This window comes from Ahaetulla prasina, chromosome 8 (assembly GCF_028640845.1).
Source record: "Ahaetulla prasina isolate Xishuangbanna chromosome 8, ASM2864084v1, whole genome shotgun sequence".
In the NCBI taxonomy this organism is placed as follows: Eukaryota; Metazoa; Chordata; class Lepidosauria; order Squamata; family Colubridae; genus Ahaetulla; species Ahaetulla prasina.
In genome coordinates this window covers 56474135-56496794 of record NC_080546.1, presented here as the reverse complement: position 1 = coordinate 56496794, position 22660 = coordinate 56474135, and the positions used below count along the sequence as shown (strand labels likewise).

Sequence of the window (22660 nt, the reverse complement as noted above, 5' to 3'; positions counted from 1 at the left end):
AAGGAAAACGTAATAATCACCTAAATCTTTTCTTTAAAATTGTGTAAAGTGATTTTTTCAGCCATTTTAAAGGGAACATATAATACGTTTTTAATGTTGAGGGTTAGTGGGAACCATTTAGAGATATAAATGGTCCACAGAAGCCACATTTCCAACTCCAAACTAGTAGTCTTAAAGATAGACAGTACCTGGGTATCATCCAGGTATTTTCACTTAAACCCATATCACCTCCAATAAACACAACTAATGGGAAAGAAAGGAGAAGAGCAGCATGCATTTTATTTATACCTTATGATCTCATTCAATATTTGACAATTATTTATAAGCATGTGAGTCTATTTTTTTAAAAAAAAAAATCAAAATAATTATCCCATTGATATAGTTGCACCCTGGGACAAAATCTTGTAATGCCTTTTACATGTATGTTTCTACTAAGTGTCTGTGTTGATAGTCCCCAAAGACCTTTGAATAATGCTTCTCCTATTGAAATATTGGTAGGCCTATTTTTAAAAAATGGATTTGAGGAGCTAAAGAGAAAAAAATCTTACAAGACACTTATGTGGTTCTCTTTTCTATTTTTTTTGTCTCATAATTCTCATAATTCAACTGATCGGCAAAAAACTTCCCAAAAACAAACCAACAAACCACTAGTGTATCTAATGTTTTTATTTATTTGATTGCTACAGCTGTCTCAGTAAATTACTCTGGGCAGCTTACAGTTCAAAACATATATTGCTACTGCGTTTCCCCGAAAATAAGACTCTGTCTTATATTTTTTGAATACTGAAATAAGTGCTTGGCCTTATTTTCAGGGAGGTCTTATTATTTTGGGATGCATGGAGCAAGATGGGGCTCCTCTTGCCGTCTTACTTGATTTCCAGCTCTGCGTTTTTTCGGTGAGAGCTTATTTTCGGGGGGAGACTTAGCACATGCGCTCAAAAGTCCAATTGGGTTTATTATCTGGGGATGTCTTATTTTCAGGGAAACAGGGTATTAAAAAAACAATAACAATAAAAAAGTAGAGAACTTTTAAAGTTCTAAATCAAAGTGTATAAAAGAGCAAAATATCTGGCCCATTAAAAATATAGTCAGGAAGCGGGGCCCTTGGTGCGTGAAGTTGAGCCAGGTTTTTAAATCTTACAAAAAGTTAACAGGTAGGAGCTAATCCTAATCTCCAAAGGGAGGATGTTCCATAGAGCAGGGGCCGCTGCAGAAAAAACTCGTCTTCTAGTCCCCATCAGCCCGGCATTCTTTGGCTGACAGGATCTGCAGCACGTTAGTTTGACGGGTAGAAACGCAGGAAAAAAGGGTGATCCTTCAGGTTCAACTCATAATCAGTGAGTGACACAAAAGCTAGTACTTTGGCCATATCACCTGGATGAGAGCGACCAAAGCCCATCTTCTAATCAACCTGGAATTATGGTTGAATCTGTTTTGAGTGGTTTTTTAAAGACATCTTCTAGAAGTTTTACCATTTAGGATATAATTCCTCAATTGACTTCTCCCAGATTTTCTGGTTTCCCCACAATCTTTCACAATTAGACCATACTTTTCTTTTGAAAGCCACAAGCCAACATTGATTTTGCCCATTACTGCAATGTAGGTCAGGCTGAACAGTAATTACTGGTTTATGGTTACTCAACACAAATTATGGTAATTAAATAGATTGTGGCAAGACAATGTTTAATATTTGAGAGGAGTGGGAATGACATAGAATGTTATGGGGTACATGCAGTGGTGGGTTGCTACTGGTTTGTTCCGGGTTGGGCGAACCAGTAGCGGTGGTGGGAAACATCGCCCACCCGTTCATGTGCAAAAGCGTTGTGAGCGCGAGAGCACACATGTGAACTGGTAGAAAATTAAATTGAAACCCATTACTGGGTTCATGGTCCAACTTTAATAGCAGGAAAAATATTTCATACAGAATGTCAGGGTTCCAAGTAACACTCCACCAATGAAAGAAGACTCCGAGGCTAGAAGTTCCTCAAAATTCCATTTTATTAGAGATATCACATTGGCATATCTGGGAAAACCCAAATCTGAAAGCTTCCAGAAAGCTTCCCCACACAAAAGAAAGTCCAAGTCCCTTCCCCTGTACCCACAAATACCCACATGTCCATTACATGGTCCAATCAATACACCATCCCAACTGGAGATGCCTCCCAGTCACACCACTCCAGGTGCAGGCCAAATGTCCTTGACTTTCAGAGAAAGGAATGTGATTATGATTAGATATCTCCACCACTCCATGCAATCCCACTCCCAGTTTCCCACAGCACTAAGTGTGGCAGCCCTGAAAATCCAAAGAAAAAGATGGCCTCCAGGGCTGACACAGTATTGTAAAGAAAAATGGAATTTATTGAATCTTGTTTTTTGAAGTCTACACAAGAATTTATTTTAAGGGTAAAATAGTAAACAATTTAAGCAATGACTACATTCTGTTTATTTGAGGATTAGCTTCTCTTACATTAGAATATTATGCAAAATAGAGAACTGAGAGTTAACTTAAGGGAAAAATCATTAAGTTCTCCAATTTTGCAACGTATCTTTAAAAATGAATATTACTGCAAAAAGTAGCTCAGAATGTCATTGAGAAAAGTTTTATGGTTTTGTTCAACTTGATTGAACCTAATCTACTCATTTATTTGTATAACAAATTTAGACAGAAATAATTTCTACTGAATGCAGTGCAGTTTAATTCCAAGAGTATATTCAGATTAAATTGAGATTCTTCATTTCTTCCATTGGGTTGAGTTTAGGGACTTCCATTAAGAGAAGAAGAAATGGAAAAAAAGTTAAATGCAGTCTATTATTTGCTCCGATGGCTGCTTTAGAATAGGGTTAGAAGCCATAAAATGGAACTGTGTGAATCCTGGGACTCTATTGCAGGCAGCACCTGTGGCAGGAAAAAGAAAAGTTGAGAGAATAAACAATGGCTATTGCATTAATTTGCCTCCTGGTACTTTTAACATTTAGGGATTGTACTTTTCTATTGTGATGTAATGATTTCTTTATAGAGTTAGTTAAACCATTATTGAATTTTCTCTCATAAATCTTTTCACTTTTAAAAAGAAATCCGCCTCAAAGAAGTTCGATAGACTTCATATCTCTTAAAAGTATAATTGCAACTTTATTTCAATTTACATCTTAATATTGGTGAATTTAATGAACCTTTGTATATTTAATCTTTCAAATATGAACTGCGGGAAATCAGAGATAAAAGAACTACACTAAGCAACCTAGCCCAACAGGCCATACTGATTAGCAAAATTACACTCCTCAGTGATCCAAGGGTTTACTAATGAGACACCCAGCATGACTGATCTTTGATTGCTTTGAAGTGGGCCTCGGTCTGATGCTACCTTCCGAAAAAGTACGTGAACATTTCATTTAGCTTTCATATCAATGCTAGCATGACCAATAGATATTGTAAATACAACCATACCTATATTAACTTAGAAATTGTTCTATGCTAAGAAAAACTAAAAGAAGTACCATAGCTTCCACTTGTGTTGGCACAAATAACAGCACCAAAGAAATAAGGGTGATATTTCTTGATTCTAGAAATAACCTTCTGACATGCCATCGTGGGGTCCAGTCCCAGTCGCATATATTCCACTGCTTGATAACTACAAAGACAGAAAAATGAACTGACAATCCACATCCTTCAGTGTCCAAATAAGTGCATTTTAGCTTACAAAACAATCTTTTGTTTCTTCATTGAGAATTTCCCCCTACAACAAGGAGATTCTTCTTCCAATCCTCTCATCTTCTGAGATATGAAGCAACAGCAACCAGAACTACACCTAAATTTGCATGGATATTCTATCCTTGGAACCCACCTATTTTGGCATCAAAGAAATAGTGAAATCTATTAAAACTATTTTTAAATAAACTAACATCTTATTGTGAATATTATTTAAATTATCTGCCCCGTTTTTAACCATTCAGTGTAACTGTTTTAATATCACATTTAAGGATATTAAGGTACAAGTACAATTGTACTAGTTTTTGTTATTGATATTATTTATAATACATTTCATTTTTAATTGCTTGGTGAGAACCTGGTGTCCATGCCCATATTCTGTATTAATTGTTTGTTCCAAATCAAAGGCAATTTTATACAGAGCAACTTTTACAGTACTGCAGCTGAGCGGCAATCATGGAATTAAATACTACTGCCAGACTAGTCCAGGTAGAATAATAATTGGCACACCAGCAAAAGCCGGGCAAGAGACCTTTGGCCTTGCTTTCTACCTGCTGCAGCAGTTTCCTTTTAGGTGGATCACAAATCCTAAATCAACTCTTTTAATGGGGCACCATTAAGAGTAACTACTGCACCCAATATTTCTAAATTGACTGATGTTTAATGATTACAGCAATTCAGTTGTGCTACAATTTAATCCAAGCTTGTTTCACTACTTCCTATCTGAAAATGAAGGAATAATTCAATATAATATGAAAAAGAATGGTGCTGTAACTATCACAAATATGAAATGAGGACCCAGATTGTTGGGGTAATAGGCTGACTCTGTAAACGGCTTAGAGAGGACTGTAAAGCACTGTGAAGCGGTATACAAGTCTAAGTGCTATTGCTATTAAATATGCCTCTTTCCAAAGTAAGATACTGTAGAATAGTGAATTAGAACTTCAGTGCAGAGACAGCACTATAATAAGCTGATTTAAGTTGGCTTCACTTTAAAACATACCCCAAAATCAATTTAGATTGTGGCAGGATATAAATGTGATCAACGAAGAATGGCATTTTAAAAACAATCTATTAAATCTTAATTGAAATGTTCTAAGTTTATAAATTAAAGTGATTGATTCCTTTTCACTTTTGCATTTGACTACTTGTGTAAAAAAAAAATATTCAAGCATATTCAAAACTATATTCAAAGGTTAATAATGTATAAAAACCTGGGCAAGAAGCGCATCATGATATCTCCATTACCAGTAGCAGCTGCAGCTCCAGCTGTACTATCAGCATATGCCCCTGCTCCAGCTATTGGAGAGTCTCCTACTCGACTAAGGAAGAAAATAACATGCAATAAGTTCATTTTTAAAATATAAGAGCAGCTTTATTCTGAGTAAAGGAACAACTAGTGTATTTAAAAATCAGACAGGTGGGGCCATGATAAAAAGATTTTGGAAAGCACTTGGGGATATTTATATTATTCCAACCCATTTTAGAATGTACAGTATATTCTAAAATACTTTTTTTTAAAGGAGGACATTTCATGTTTCAAATCTATAAATATCTAATCACTTAGCAAGTGTGGTCACAGCAGGCTCCCATGATTCATGAAGTGAGTCAGAGCAGCATATGTGGTCCGGGGATTTCAGAGGTATAATGTATTATTTGTGTAGAACAGGAGTGTCAAACTCAATTTCATTGAGGGCCACATCAGCATTATGGTTGTCCTCAAAGGGCCAGTTGCATATAAGACTAGGACGACACACAGTGGCTGGTTGGGCTTGGCTGGGCAGGCATAGTGGGTGTGGCTGGGTGGGCATGGCACAGCTGACTTGGGACTGTGGGGTCGGGACAGAACAAGTCTCACTGGCTAACTCTAACTTGATGTGGGAACAATTTGTTGCCCCACAAGTTCCTTGCCTACCCAAACTTCTGGTAGCCATGTGCACACACACAAACATCATTCCAACTTTGGGGACTTTTATCCACAGAGGAAGAAGAGGATCTTCTTTCCAAGCCCAGGCATGATTGGCACTTTGCAAGCTCAGGATAAAAGTCTCGAAGCTTGGAATGGGCTGGGTGTGGGTGTATGTGTGACCGTATGAGGGCTTCCTTGGCTGGAGGAGTGTGGTGGGGCCTTCCTCTGCAGCAGCCTAACAAAAGAGAGAGGGAAGGGAAAAGGGAGGAAAGAAGAAAGGAAGAAAAGGAGGAAAAGAAGGAAGGAAAGGAGGAAAAAAGGAAAGAACAAAAGGAGAGAGGGAAAGAAGGAAATGAGCTGAGCCAGCTACCTGGAGAGGCCATTTTATTTTGCAATATAAACATGGAAAGTGTTTAAGAATACCTACACGCAAAAGCCAGCTTTGCTGCTCAGGGACAGGAGGTGGGGAGAGAAATCCATAACCCAACAGACCACATCTGAAGGGGACCAGTCTGGGACAGGCTGGCAGATGAAGGCAGCTGGTGAATGTAGGCTGGAATGTGGTCTGGAAAGTGCACATATGCCCTGCCTATGCTCCCTGTTGATGCCTCTGCTGCAAGCACAATGTGGCGGTTGAACGCCTGCAGAAGGGCCGCCTAGGAAGCCAAGCGCTCCCTGGAGGGGAAGTGGAAGAGGTTAAGTGGTGCTCTTTCGGCCTCCCCTACAGCTCTCTCTGGCTACTACTCATAACTTTCCCCACTGCCACCATCCTAAGATGCAGCTAAGACGGGGAAGGGGCAAAAATTATGGTGACCTCAATTTCTCCACCCTCCTTTTTGGGGGCCCAGCAGCAGCGCCAGCGTCAGTGCCGTTGGTTCTGCAGGAGCTGGGCTCCTGTTCATCCTCCTATTCCTCCTCTTCAAGCCGCCCCCAGCAGCCTTGGCTCAGCCTGAGGAAGATAATAAAGAAGCAGCCTGGCAGTGATCACAGCTGTCAATGTGTCTGCTTACCCCCATGGAGGCAACAGCAGGAGAGGCACAGGACAACTGTCATGGGGAAAGAAAATAGGGCTCCAAGCTTATTTGGGAGAGGGGGCTGTTGAGGAATGGGTGGGGCATAGAGGCCCAGGAGGAGCACGCAGCCAGGTTGGGCTGGGCCAGAGCCGAGGTTGTGGGGTCTTGTCTCTCACTGTCTCCAGGGTGGCCCTGTGGGCCAGATCTAAACACATCAAGGGCTAGATGTGACCACGGGCCTTGAGCTTGACATGTCTGGTGTAGAATATCTTGCCCCCTGATGTGAGATTGGCTCCAACTCTCCCATCTTTTCGTAAGGGCCTAAAGCAGGGATGAAATGCTACTGGTTTGCTCCAGTTTGGGTAAACCGGTGATGATAAAACCTACCGGTTTGGACGAACTGGTTTTAAAAAAAAAGCTACCGGTTCCTTCGAACTGGTATTTCCAACGATCAGCTGTGCCGCGCAGTTTAGCTTTGCTAGAAAGCAGGAAATCCTGCTTTCTAGCAAAGCTAAACTGTGCAGCACAGCTGATTCCCCCCTCACTGTTCTACTTACCTTCCCAAGCCTCCTTTTGGTGTGTACTGTGCGTGTGCGCACACATCACACATGCACGGCCAGCGAACCGGTAGTAAACTGGTTCAGATTTTACCACTGGCCTAAAGATGTGGCTATGTCTGTCGACTTGGGCCCCAGTGGGGGAACAGCACAATGGAGATGATTCATTGAGTAATAACAGATCCCACTTCGCCCCATACCCTCCCCATGTCTCTTTGGTTATAAGGTTTGATTTTTATATTTTATCTTAGATGTAACTGTAATGTGCCCAGAGTTACCCTATTGTAAGATGGGTGGCCAATACATTTTATAAATAAATAAATAACGTATCATCACCTGACTATATCATACAATTTATTTTACAACAACAATAGCAAATCTTGACAACAGTACACTATTTCAAACCCAACTGTCATAAAATAAATATATTTTAAATATATATATTTCAAGAAAAAGAAAATTGAGGTGGTCTATAATTAAGAACATTGTAACATTTCTATGTTCTAACAATTTCAAGGCTTGAGAACTGGAGATGTTTATCTCAAGTACTTATTCATCATTAGGGAGTAGAAATTTTATTAAAAATGCTCACTACTAAAATAAATATGTTACTAAGAAGTAAATAAAAGATGACAACATAGAAAAAACCCGACCTCTAGCTTAAACCACCAAATAAAAGTGATCCCTATTACACAAATAGTTGATAAACACATTGTTGGAAAATATTTGCATCACACTAAATAAAATATACTTTATATATAGAGCCAAGATTTATAGACAATTATACAAACCCCTGGATTTTGTGATTTGCACCATTTGTAGAGGTCCCTACAGCAATACTTCCATCCTGACCAATTACAATCATACCTACAAATGAAAAAGAATTGATAAGAAGCATTTTGATGACGCTTTTCCTCATTTAATGAGGATACTAAGTTACCCATTCTTCAAAATGGAGAGGGCTTCCATTATTTTATGACTATATACAACAGGACATTAGATGTTCTGTGCAGATGGCAGCTACAAATTTTTTCAACATGCTTGGATCGATCACAGTTGGAAATTATCTTTCTTCCAGAGGCCTCTCAGAAAAATAAGGCAGAAGACATTCCACTAGCCAAAAGATAATCTTACATCAGAGAAGACACATGACCATTAAGATTGCTCTATCTTCAAATTCTGGCCAATTAAGTTAGAAACATTAAGCTCCATCAAGATTATCTGAACATAGATTTCTGCTCACAATATTTTATTATGGTGCAACTGAATGATTAGATGATTCTACATTCTCTAAATAAATCACTTAATATATTCTGCTCCAATAATTGGGAAATGACGGAACTGGTTTTAGAAACTACCCCGGGCTGGGGAGTAGGGGAGGAGAGGTTGATATAATTATTAAATTTTAATAAATTGAGTTAGGATTTGTAATTTCTGGTATCATCCGGTTGATGGATTTCTTTGATATATATTGCATAATTTTGTTATATATTTTTAGGTTTTGTAGAGTTTAACTTATTTTTGTTGTAAAGTGATTACTAATTTGCTATTCCCCTATAGGTAGAGTTGCTTAGGTTTTTAATGTGTCTACTGGTGTTTCTATATATTCAAATACATTTGATATTCTTATTACTGTTCTATACTTAAGATTTTAAGTGCATGCGAGATGATGAGTCTAGCACTTCGATGTTTTTTTCCTCTAACACAACTTAAATTCACATTGTGGCCAATATCCCTGTAGTAGATTTAAATCTTGATTTTTTTTTTCCCAAGGAGCCATTCTAATAATTTGCTTTACGTTTTTGTGAAAATACAGAGTTTAAGGAACTTACCGTATATACTCGAGTATAAGCCGAGTTTTTCAGCACGTTTTTTGTGCTGAAAAACGTCCCCTCGGCTTATACTCGGGTCTATACGGCTTATACTCGAGTTTTTTTTTAAGCCCTCGACATACTCGAGTATATACGGCTTATACTCGAGTTTTTTTCTTTTTCACATTTTACCGGACGGCGGGAAGCCCTGCGGTGCAGTGAGAGGCGGGGCAGGGGCCGCCAGCCTTCTCAGCTGAGGGAGGGAGGGTTTCCCCAACCGGTAGGTGCCTCATTTCCCACCCTCGGCTTATACTCGAGTCCCCAGTTTACCCCAGTTTTTGGGGTAAAATTGGGGACCTCGGCTTATACTCGGATCGGCTTATATTCGAGTATATACGGTACCTCATTTCTGCTAATATCTCTATGTTGCTCATATAACAGCAGTGAGAGAATCATGTCTTACTACTGAATGAATACAAGAATCTAATCACATTCTATCTGTCCAGTGGGCAACTTGCCTAGAGTAGACAAAATATCTAATTTAAGATACACTAGCATACCCTGTTTCTGCTACTCTTCATGCGCACCACTGTGCTTAGTGAAAAATATGACTGGCTCAGGTAAGCTCCCAAAGTGGAAGCGCTTACGAGGTCATACCTTTTGCTTAGTAAGAAACTTAGCATTTGACATTTCATAAATGCTAATTGCTAAATGATGACGAGTGTAATCATCACACTTGAAGTGTTGCCTTAAGTGTCTGGCAATGAGATGTACACTCCCAAGTCACTCCAGTGCTTTTGTAAATTTCATATTTAATTGCTACACAGATGGCAGAGACTAAATCCAAATACACAGATAGTTCCCCTCCTACTCATTTGAGTGAATTTTTTAAAATGTGAAGTTAATTCTGTCCAAATCCCCAAGTTTCATTTGGCTGCAGAGTTTCAGAACATCCAACATGAAATCTTTCATTTTGTTTTAAAGGATACTCTTGCTGAATGTTTTAAGTAGGCAAAAACAAAAAAATTGCTCTTGAAAATGAACCTACATTTCACATTTCAAGATCACAACCCAGCTTTGCTAATAAAAACTTCTCTTTAGGCTGTGTGCATCTGTACACCCCAATAAGTGGATCTAAAGTCCATTATCATTATATTTGAGGAGGGAAGGCTAAGGGTTGAAAACCAAATATAATACTCTAAAACTAATTAGAGAAGAACATGCCAGATGCCTACAATAAGCATCAAGCGGATTTCAACACATAAATCGCAAAATCAGTAACACTATCCATTTCCTGGTAGATGTCCGTTGTATTATGTCCATTACTTTATACACAACTGATATTTACTTGTGCATGGGATTTTAGCTGCAACAAACACAAGTATAAAAGTATGAATAGTTGCTATACCAATAGTATCGTGGTTATGAACTTCAATTCTTCTGACTGAAGTGGTTTGTTCTTTTTTACTGAACTCTGCAGTCTGTTTGTAGGGGCCACATGATTTTGAAGCATCTGGTGTAACATTCTGTAATCAAAGTTTTATTCATATTAAAATATTTAATGAAGAGGTATTTCAAAAAACCTATGGTATTTTTCCTAGACTTTGAAAATGAGAAAAGAACTAAATTTCCTCGCTGAAAGAAAAATATAGGCTTGTATATGCCAAGGACAAAGAACTTTCATCTAAAGCAAATTATTGCAGTTCAGAGGCATTAAACAAAGAACAGATAAAGCATATATCTCCATTGGAGCAACTCAGTACGTAGTAAAAACACTTCAGTTTCAAAAATGTTCAGATCTCCTGTTGCTTTGTGATTTGCAAATATGTCCTAAGACGAATACCCAGAAGAGAAATGAAATATATCAAGATTCTATGTGCAAAAAAATCCCTCAGCATATGTCTTGCCCCTACAACTGTAATTTAAGATGAGTTCCTCCTAGACCTTATGAGCATCCCTACTGATTGTGATGAGACAACTTCATATATAACTACAGTGCTAGTTTCTGTAAGATTTAAACCTCATAATTCAGCATATTTTATTCCCACTTTACATGCAATTCAGGTACTAAATGCAAAATACAATACCCCACTTTCCTGCTTTCATAAGGAAGGTAATGAAGAGGTTAGCTTAATCACAAAGTTCTCTTGCAACATTTATAAGGTCTTGTGTCTTAACTTCCTTAGCATATGTCCTAGATTTCCACTATACAGCACTGCTTCTGCTTTTTGAAGGGTAATTTACAGAACACAGCCCGAATGTGACATTTGTTACACTCAACAATATTGGCTAAGACTACCTATGGAGCTGATTAGATGCAAGACATAAAAGGCCCTCGGGCATTGACTATCCTAGTAATATCTAGGATTATAAGGGTATGTCAAAATTAATCCACTAAACAGTTATAATATATACGGTACATGCACAGCCTAACATGTACCAGTACTACCCAATCTGAGTTTGAATTATAGGGCCTAATGAAGCTGGCTCTGCTGCAACAGCCATACAGAACAAAAGAGATGGGTTGAGGTAGAGAGATAAAAACTCAGAAATGCTCACTTTTTAAAACTGATTTCATATACATGTTCATATTATTTTCTTGGGAGCAGTACAGTTTCTTGATTTGTTCTGGATTTTTAAAAACTCTCTAGCTGCCTCTTGGTTTCCCATTCAAAAGCATCCAGCCCTCCTTTTTGAGTAAACAAAAAGTCAATTAAATGCTGCCATCTACTTGGAAATGATTGGTCATTTCAGTTATTTTAGCAAAGTAATATATGTGGCCATATAAAGCTCCTCCACTCATTCCCATGCGATCATAAAATACAGGATCTAAAGCAGGGGTGTCAAACTGGTGCCCGCAGGCTGAATGCGTCGCCCACAGCCCATGCCCTGTTGTGGTCCATCAGGAGCCTATGGAGCTGGCAATGGAGTCAGACAGCGATGAAGCTGAGGTGAGGCCAGGGCCATCGGGAAGTGAGGTGCAGACTCCAGAGCCTCCAGAGCTTGATAGTAGTGAGGAGCCTGTTCCTAATACACACATGGGAAGAGCTGCCAGAAGGCAAGAGCAGCTCAAGCAAAAAGGACAACTCGGGAGTAGGGCCAAGAGATGATTGGCCCCTTCCATAAGGCTTAAAACAGACCAGCACCGGCATTTGAGCCTTGCCGGAAAACGACATTGGTAGCTGCGTCTTCTGCTTCATCTTCTGCTTCGTCTGTCTTGCATTTGTTTTTGTGATTGCTGAACGTTTGCCAAGGCCTTTGGCAGTTTGCCTAATTGGACCAAGGTTTGCGATAGGATTGAGGAATTTGTGTTGGGAGGCATTTGTTTTGAGTTGAACGACGCTGGGAATGAAGTAATTCTCAGCTGTTCGAATAAAGTTTGTTTGTTTGTTTTTTCACGGACTGAGTTTCTTACTACCTACTTGGGCCTTGGTCACAACATGCCCACCCCAGCTCCATAAAGGGAAAAAAGTCACGAAATGCCACATGATAACAATGTAACACCCAGAGTTTGACACCTGTGATCTAAAGTAACCCCAGGGAATATATAAAATAGATTAAAATATCAATCAGAAGAGAAGCTTCCAGTAAAATAAAATCAAGATAATGTTGCTTTAACTGAAGGTTGAAGAAATGTAAAATTTTTGGCTCCTGTAAATTATTTCAAATCTGTTTAACTCTTTGGAAACATTATACATTTAGGGAAGTTTCCTAATTACAAGTAGTCCTCAAATCACATACAATTGAGCCCCAAATTTATGTTGCTAAGGGAGACATTTGTTAAGTGAGTTTTGTCCCATTTTATGACCTTTCTTGCCACAATTGTCAAGTGAATAACAACAACAACAACAGAGTTGGAAGGGACCTTGGAGGCCTTCTAGTCCAACCCCCTGCCCAGGCAGGAAACCCTATACCATCTCAGTCAGATGGTTATCCAACATTTTCTTAAAAATTTCCAGTGATGGAGCATTCACAACTTCTGCAGGCAAGTCGTTCCACTTATTAATTGTTCTAACTGTCAGGAAATTTCTCCTTAGTTCTAAGTTGCTACTTTCCTTGATCAGTTTCCACCCATTGCTTCTTGTTCTACCCTCAGGTGCTTTGGAGAACAGCCCGACTCCCTCTTCTTTGTGGCAACCCCTGAGATATTGGAATCACTGCAGTTAAGTTAGTAACATGGTTGTTAAGCGATTCTGGTTTCCCCATTGACTTTGCTTGTCAGAAGGTTGTAAAAGGTGATCACATGACCCCAGGACACTGCAAAGGGCATAAATATCACGTGACTATGGGAATGCTGCAACCGTCATAAGTGTGAAAAATGGTTATGTCACTTTTTTCAGTGATGTTGTAACTTTGAATGATCATTAAATGACCTTTTGTAAGTCAATTACTGTATATTGTTGCTGGAAAATGTTTTCACATTTTACATACTGGAAGACTAGTAAAGCTCTGCAACCATTACAAGGATCACAATGGCCAACTAACTGGGAGATACTGTCTGAGGCCAACTTTAAGGCATCCATTCTCATTTGTTTCCACGTTAAAGTGGCAATAAAGTGTTTTCTCATTCTTGAACACAGACTGATTTGCCATATTATTATCCAGTGGTTATACTGTTTACTACTGCCAAAGAAAATAGAATTTCTGTAGGCAACCTTATTTGGGAGCTGAAATGGTCTGATGCTGTTATTTTTATAACCCTGCTGTTTTCCTGCTCACTGGAGATGGAGCAGGTACAGAAACATTCCTAAACTTAAGTTACTGTTTGTATCTCATTCATTAACTTAAAGTATTGACAATTTGTATGATCCTAGTCAGGAAATTAAAACTCTGCTTTTAATATCAAAGGTTAAAGAACTTTGAATGCCAATTGCGGAAAGGAAAGCTGGGTTATAACTTAATTTTCCTTGTGTTTTACCTATTAGTGAGAAAGATAATGCCTGGAGAGAAAATCAAGGTAGGCCTTTGTTTGGTCCAATAGGAATCTTCTACAGCATTCAGTCTTTAAAATTTCCCAATATACCCTGGAACTACTCTTATGATAAAAAGTCTACTTTCAATTTTTCTTTTCTTTCTTTCTTGCTATTAAAGAAAACAAAACAGAAATGCTATTGGTTAATACCAAGTACAACAAACTATTGAAAATGTTTAATAGACAATTATTTAAGTAAATAAACCTTTTGTCCCTGCCCCCTTCTCATCTTCTTGATCATCGAAAAATACAAAATAGTTTTTATGATATGATACAACATGGCTGTTAAGAAGTATTAAATGTACTGGCTTCACTTTTACATAGACTTCTCATTTCCTATATGCAATGTTTGAAATTTTAAAAACTACTACAAAATATTGAATTATATCATCAAAATGGCCTTTTCTGGTGACTCAGAAATATTATATTCAGCAAAGTGCATTGTAGTCAATCATTTTGTCTCAAAGTGACGATCATAAGATTTGAAATATTTTTTATGACAAACAACAGTAACATTTATTTTTACATATTTTACCTTCCAGAAATTTGGCTGGCAGTTTTGATTGAGCCACTTTATATACATTGAAACAGAGTTCGACGTAGTTAAATCTTCACTTGGAAATCCCATGCTTTCTGCAAAGAGTGAAGCTTTGTAGAAAGAAAAAAAACAAGTGTAAGTATTCCGGTAATTAATATTTGACCACAATCATAATGTACAGCACATGAACCTAAAGTATAGAATTTTTAAATTGTTATACTGTTGCACATTTTCTTCTCATTTATTGGTCACAGACTAATGGATGCTGAGAGACTACATGTTCTATTTATTGGTCACAGACTAATGGATGCTGAGAGACTACATGTTCTATCTCCCAGAAAAGACACAAGAAAATGTAATGTGCTATCCCTTTACAGACACAGACCATACAAGTTCCTGCTTGAGATTTCATGACTGCCAAAACTAAACCCATTCATTGCTTATTTAATAATATGTCTTTTATTTTTATTTATTTAGAAAATGTATATAGCTGCATACTCGCTTACAGTGACTTCAGGTGGCTTACAAACAATAAAAGCACAATATAGAAAAAATAAACATACAAAAAAAAAAAATAACACACACACCCGGCTACAGTACAATTCAGTAAGCCAATTGATGGGTTCCATCGCACTTTGGGTTCTCCAGCCCTGCTGGCACAACCATATCTTCAGGGCCTTCTGAAAGACTACCCAAAAGGGGGAGGTCTAATTTCTGCATGGATGGTGTTCCAAAGAAAAGGCCGTTCTTCTGGATCCTGCAAATTTAGGGGACAGGACTCGCAACATTCCTTGTCTTCCTGCTCTACTAGGTCAGGTGGACGTGACAGGCAAGAGATGGTACTGGAGATAAACTGGTCTACATCATGAAGGGCTTTAAAGATGACAAGCAGCACCTTGAATTGTATCCGGAAGCAAGTCAGCAACCAATATCATTCCTGCAGCAGAGGTGACACATGTGCACGCCGAGATATCTGCATTTTGCACCAACTGGAGCTTTCGGATGCTTTTCAAGGGCAGCTCCAAGTAGAGCATGTTGCAATAGTCAGGATGGGAGATGACTAGGGCATGTGTAACCATGAGTAGGCATTGTTCGTCCAAGAAAGGGCATACCTGGTGCACAACCTGCAGCTGCGCAAAGTCCCTCCTGGCTATAACTCCTCTTTGACCAAGAGTCACAAATCCAAGAAAAGTCCCAGATTACACACATGGGTTAGGGTCCATGGACAAAAACCCAAACCCAGAGCCATTCAGTCTTGCTGTTGTGACCCAGGTTCCTGGACCCAGACTCCTGGACTCGGATGATTCAGAAAGTGAGGGAGAAGACCTGGCAAGCCCTGCTTCTCTTGAGCCCTCTCCCTCCCTGGCACCCACTCAAAGGGAGGAGGAGGGGCCTGATTCTCTGGAGCCTTCTTCTGATTTGGCAACGCCCCAAGAACAGTTTTGGAGTGATGCAAGGCTGCGGAGGCGTGACCGACGCGCGCAGCAGAAACAGCGTTGGGAGGAAGCCAAGTCATGATTGTCATGCAGTGACATCTGCAGAGACTATAAATAGGAGGCGGGACTTCCTGGTTTTTTGTCTTGGACAAAGTAATGAATTGGCGCGAGCTAACTGTCTCAATGGAGGGAAGAATATATTCGTGAGTAATTCTGGCCTTATCTATAATTTCCTCGTTATCTCCAGAAACTTGGCAGGCCCGTGGGTAGACGTGGCCAGGACATGTATCTATGTAAATAAAAGGAAAAAAGAAGGCCTCTGACGGACTCTTTGCTGGGAGTATTAGGGGGAGGGAAACGGAACACTTGCCAGGATTCAGTTTCAACCCGTTGCTCTCCATCCAGCCCCTAATACCTTCTAGCACTGCGAGAATGAGGTCACGGCGTTGCTTAATTCACTACGGGCTGAGACATACAGCCATGTGTCATCAGTCTATTGATGATATCTCAGTCGATGGTGATGAATGATGTCACCCAATGACTTCATGTAGATGTTAAACAGAAGCGGAGGGAGTACTGAGCCCTGCAAGACCCCGCAAAGCAATGGACAAGGGCTGGACCTTTTACTTCCCATTAAGACTAACTCCGAGTGGCCACAAAGGAAGTGAACCAGGATAGCACAGAGCCTCTCACTTCCAATCCCTGAAGCCACTCCAGAAGGATACCCTAGTCGATGATATTGAAGGCCGCCAAGAGGTCAAGTAGACCAAGGACGGCTGCACTACCCCATCCCATTCCCTCCAGAGATCATCAAAAAGCGCGACCAGTGCAGTTTCCATCCCATATCCAGGCCTGAAACCTGACTGGTAAGGGTCTAGATAATTTGTTTCATCCAGTAACCTCTGAAGTTTGTTTTATCCAGTAACCTCTGAAGCTGCCAATCACAATCACCTTCTAACAACCTTCCCCCAAAACGGGAAGATCGGAAACAGGCCAGAAACTATCCAACAGGATAGAATCCAGCAATGGCTTCTTAAGACGGTGGACAATAGCCTCCCTAAAGTGTTGGGGCACTACCCCCTCCTGTAGAGAAACATTAATCACCGCCAGAATCCCATCATATGTCACCTCCCAGGAAGCTTTCACAAACCAGGAGGGGCATGGGTCTAAAACACAGGTGCTTGCGCACATACTCCTTAAGATCATGTCTGCTTCCTCAAGGTCAAACCATTCCCAGATAACAGGGCAAGAACCTTCTGCCTCTGGTGCCTCTACCGGACCAGCAATCATGCCAGCATCTAACTGGGATGAAGTTGAGCAATTATGATTTCCAGGAAATCAGCAAATTCCTCAGTGTGACCCTTTAGGTGGACCTCCATATTCTCCTTACCCAGGAAGAGACAGCTTGCCTTAAAGAGGATTGCTGATTATCTGCAGATACAATTAGTGCGAAGAAGTACTTATACTTCACTTCCTGAATCACCATAAGGTAGGCCTTAATAGCAGCTCTTTCCCATGTTCAATTGAGTTCATTCTTTGTCTTCCGCCAGTGGTGCTCTAGATGTCTTTTTATCCATTTCATCCCTCTCAGTTCCTCCATATACCACGGACGACAAGAGGCCTACAGGTGAGGAGATGTCCCATAGGTGGAATCCTATCTAGTGCCTCAGTCACCTTCCTATTCTAGACAATAACTAAGAGCTCAGCAGGACTGTGTAGCAGATCTGAGGTTATAGCCCCCAGGTCCTTCTGGAGAAGGAACCCATCCATGTCCATTAGTCACTGGGGGCAGAACAATCTAATAGATCCTGTCTCTCTAGAGGGAGGGTACAGTTCTTGAGAAGCTCATTGCCACCAGACTGTGATCTGACAGGGGACCAAAGACAGGTCCACCAACTGCAGGTCACATAGGCACTGCTCAAACAAGAACACCAAATGGGGTGTGTGACCATGCTTTCTAGTTGGGCCCTGGGACAGGCCCATGGAAATCATGGTTTTCATGAAATCCCGGGCTACCTCTGATCCCACTCCCAGTGATGCCAGGTATAAGTCCTCCAGAACTATAAGCCTGGAAAATTCTACCACCAATCCAGGAGCCCAGAGAGGGAGGCTGGTACTGCAGCAGCAATACCACTTGATCCCTTGTGTCTAACCTAAGAAAAAGGATCTCATAGCTGGGCACTTCTGGAACAATGCCCCTAGAGGCTGCCGGAGAGTCTCTGATAACAACAGCTACACCACCTCCATGGCCGAGGTCTAGGCTGGTGCCATATTCGATATCTTATTGGGCACATTTCTGAGAAGGGAACACCTCCCTCTGGACCCAGCCAGGTTTCATTGATACAATCAGTCTTCTCTTCCTCTTGTCTCCTGTATCGCCTGTTATCCGACAACCCTGAAATAAACCGCCCTCCCCTGCCTTCTCTACAAACCATTCTATCCCCATCTTCCACACTCTTTCTTGATATAAAAAGGGAACCTCCTCCAACTGACAGTCAGGGCTAGATGAGCCCAACAGGTACTATAGCACTTGCTCTCAGCAACCTCAAGCACACACCACCCCCTTCCTTACTGCACCAACACACGTGCAATATATCCATTCAGTACACGAACAGCATACTGCCCAATTGCTTTCACCCCCCAAGCAGGGAGCAGTGGTGAAATTCAATTTTTTTTTACTACCGGTTCTGTGGGTGGTTTGGTGGGCATGGCAGGGGAAAGATACTGCAAAATCTCCATTCCCACCCCACTCTGGGGACAGCCAGAGGTGGCATTTGCTGGTTCTCCGAACTACTCAAAATTTCTGTTACCGGTTCTCCAGAACCTGTCAGAACCTGCTGGATTTCACCCATGGCAGGACACCACTCCTCCACACACCCCCAACTTTCACCCAGGGAAAAGGGACTCTCACCCAACTTTATCCCCACAGACCGAGTCCAAATAGCCTCCCAAGATCAGATTACAAAACATTCCAAAGATTTCCAGGAATAGTCAGAAGACCAGCCTAAAGGCATGCTATGCTGCACTGAGTATTCTCTCAGCTGTCTAGTCCTGCAATGTCTCCTGAAGTCCCTGGCACATAAAGACCAGTAGCAGTTCAAAGCTCCCACAAGCCAGTTAATTATCTGAAAATCCCAGCAGCAGCCTGCCACACTCCACAGTACTAGTGTCCATATGAGCAGATCCAGCTGCCCACAAAGGCCAGGCAAGCTTGCCTCTTCTGTTAGCTCCACCTCCAAATTATATAATAATATAATTTATTATCATCATTATTCAAACAGAAATGCTAACAAGGTACTAGTAGCCCAGACTGAGCTACATGTAGCTTGTGGCCTGTTTTTCATTATTTTGCTTTCACCTAGAAGAACCAATATTTTACTGTTGGTTTTTTATGTGTGTCATCTGGTCAGAAAACTGGAACAAAAACAAAAAAATCATCATCATTATGTTCAATTCATTTGTCCACTGGGGTTCTTTTTTTTTTCCTAAACATTTTTTATTAGGTTATAAAGTATTATGAAATGCAAAATACAAAAGTAAAGAAAAGAGCAGTGAGAGGGGAGGGGAAAGGGGAGAGAGAAAGGTAGGAAAAGAAAAGAAAAAGAACCATTGACTTCCAACTTTCTCTGTTGCAGTAGAATAGGGCATTAACAACAAATCACAGCTTTTTGCTTTTCCATAATAATATGAACAAGTCATTTCTATAAAGATCTATCAATCTAATCTATAGAACCCAAACTCAGTTACATTCTTTTCCACATCAAGCACGAAATTCAGAAGCGGTTTCCATGTGGAAACAAAAGTACTTATATTCTTTTCTTTAATCAGCAGCAACAACAACAAAATTACCGTACCTGACTCGCCAACTAGAAAAGTGTGCTTAGTATGTTCTATCACTTTCCGTGCAACACCAATAGCATTTTTAATGCGTCTGAGATCCGCTACTGCTCCAACCTGCATTGTGTTACTAGATCATAAACAAAAACAAGTAACAAATATTTAAAGTGCTACCCTCAAAATACAGAAAACAATATCAGTTATGTCAAACTGTAGGTATTAATGAAAAAATGTATATAGATAAATTTATATTCATTAATCGTTTTCAGGCTGCTAGTCTGCTAACTAATAAATAGTTTATGCTTGTAGGCTGCAATCTGGATAAGTGCATGCTACTGACATCTGCTCCAACTAAAAACACATTTAGCTCTAATCATATGGATTATCATATGCAGCGTTTGGATAAACTAAAACCAAAAGAGTTTTAATAGCAGAGAATACAAAGTCCACATTGGATTGAAAACTTTAAATTAAAAAGTATTTTGCTAATATCAGCAGGTTTCTTTGATCTTTTCAAAACTGCAAGGCTGCCATCCATGAAACAAGTTTATCTTTCTCCTCTCTAAAATACTTTATAGAAACTCACCAGTACATATATCAGAGGAAGAAATATTTGCTATGCACCACATGTATTCTCACATATAAATTTACCACCCAAGATGCAATATCCATTTCAAAGCACTCTAAACTAGATACTCTTATTGGTTGATTATCTCCTTAAGATACTTAAGATTTTTGCCCTGTGGGGTACTATTTGAATTTTTAAAAATACTTACAGAGAATTTAAGAATGTTTGGGTCAAAAAACAAGAATTCAGATTATTATACTACCTACACTATGGAATGCGGTACTCGAGAAGGAACCATTTTGTAGTGAAAAACTATCTTGTTCCAATATGGATGGTGATGACGCAGTATGTAATGTAACAACAATCTAAAACCATGTAACATGCTACTAAATATTTGCGTGTGACTCTCTGTTACTAGGAAAGTTTTTGTGGAAACAGTTTTCAAAGATTGAAGTTAAAGATGGTCAAATCACTTTATTATAGCAAAAATTGAGGAGAATAACTTCAATATAGTTTTGTATGATTGTTTAAGAGAAAACAGATTCTTGTTACACTTTCACAGATCAAAGCATAGTATGAGGGAATATACATTTGAAGAATGATTAATTTAGGACACCTCCCTTCCCTGAGTCCTGCTGTGCTACTTCATCATTGCAGGAGGTCTGCTCCTGGGAAGGATGAGTGAAGAACACCAGTCGTACATGCTTAGAATATATAATCCAAACAGGATTATCCAAGGCATGAGATCAACCCAGCAGCACTGCTAAAGGAAGGAGGCACCTAAAGTACAGTATAGTAACAATATGGCACGCGTGCCGGAAGTGGTATGTAAAACCATCCCACGAAGAATGTGCGGCCTTGGTGGCTCCTATTCCACATTCCTGTGATCCCACGCGCGCCACTCAGCTGGCTGTCATACACGCAGGAGCGGCAAAACCTGGAAGAGCAGCATTCCGTCATGCATACGCAGGCCGGTGCATGAACTTCCGGGTTGATGTCACGCGCATGCGCGATGGACAGCTGTTCATCAGGCACGTGTCCATGCCGGTATTTGATGTTTGGGTGCCAGCTCGCGCATGCATGATGGACTGCCGCTCTTTCTGGTATCGGTGCTCCTGCGTGTGCGAAGGCCAGCAGGGCTGCGCATACCTTGCGGGATGGTTTCATGTGCCACTACTGGCATGCAGGCCGGCACACGGTGACATCAAAGGTTCACCATCACTAATATAGGAAGACACTGGAGGCAGATGATCACATTTAAAGATAATTGCAAGGGCATCAATTCATATTATTAATGATAAATCAGTCTACTATTTTCACCAAGAAAACTTTGCCAATCTGACGGTCATGTTTCACTATGGTTTGCCTATACTGGGACTTTCTGACCTGTATTACAATGATATGTTCTGGAAAAGGAGTCATGGATATATATACTCCTTTATTTATTCAACCTATGTACTAGACATATACATTATGAAAAAGGAGTCTGAAAAACATGGATATATATATATATATATATATATATATATATATATATATATATATATATATACATATACTCCTTTATTTATTCAACCTATGCACTAAACATATGCATTAAGCAAAGCAGGATTGGAAAAAATGAACATGGTTTTAAGAAATTATGAGGTGGGATAGCCGTAACAACAAGTCAGCCAATGGAAACTGTTTGGTGACTAAGAAACAGGATCTGTTGTGAGCCATGGGAGATCGCTTGGAGCCCGGGCATGGCTTAGCTTAAGTAGTGGTGTGTGTGTGTGTGTATAATATAATATAATAAATATAATATAATATAATATAATATAATATAATATAATATAATATAATATAATATAATATAATATAATATAATATAATAAATATAATAATATAATATAATAAATATAATATAATATAATATAATATAATATAATATAATATAATATAATATAATATAATATAATATAATATAATATAATAAATATAATAATATAATATTTATTTATTTATTTATTTATTTATTTATTTATTTATTATTTATTTATTATTTACATTTGTATACCGCCCTTCTCCCGAAGGACTCAGGGCGGTTTACAGGCACTAAAAACAGATAAAAGAATATAAATACAATATAAAACATTTAAAAAACTTATTCTAAAGCCCGTCCAATTAAAAATAGAAATAAAACCCAATTTAAAACCCAAAATTTAAAATCTAGCTCAGTCCTGCACAATTAAATAAGTATGTTTTAAGCCAGCGGAAGGTCGAAGGTCCAGCTGACGAAGTCCGGGGTAGATCGTTCCAGAGGGTGGGAGC

At 39.5% G+C, this 22660-nt stretch overlaps 1 protein-coding gene across 1 annotated transcript in view; it reads right to left on the bottom strand.

The window, feature by feature from the left end:
* Positions 1-1980: 1980 nt before the first annotated feature.
* AGA (aspartylglucosaminidase) overlaps positions 1981-22660 on the bottom strand; it is a 33328-nt gene continuing 12648 nt past the window's right edge. The window contains exons 3-9 of the mRNA XM_058192998.1: positions 19797-19909; positions 14504-14616; positions 10405-10522; positions 7977-8052; positions 4921-5028; positions 3496-3629; positions 1981-2896 (exon numbers count right to left, since the gene is read on the bottom strand). Of these exons, the coding sequence (XP_058048981.1) occupies positions 2796-2896; positions 3496-3629; positions 4921-5028; positions 7977-8052; positions 10405-10522; positions 14504-14616; positions 19797-19909 (763 nt within the window). The 3' untranslated portion in view covers positions 1981-2795. The remainder of the gene's footprint in view (positions 2897-3495; positions 3630-4920; positions 5029-7976; positions 8053-10404; positions 10523-14503; positions 14617-19796; positions 19910-22660) is intronic.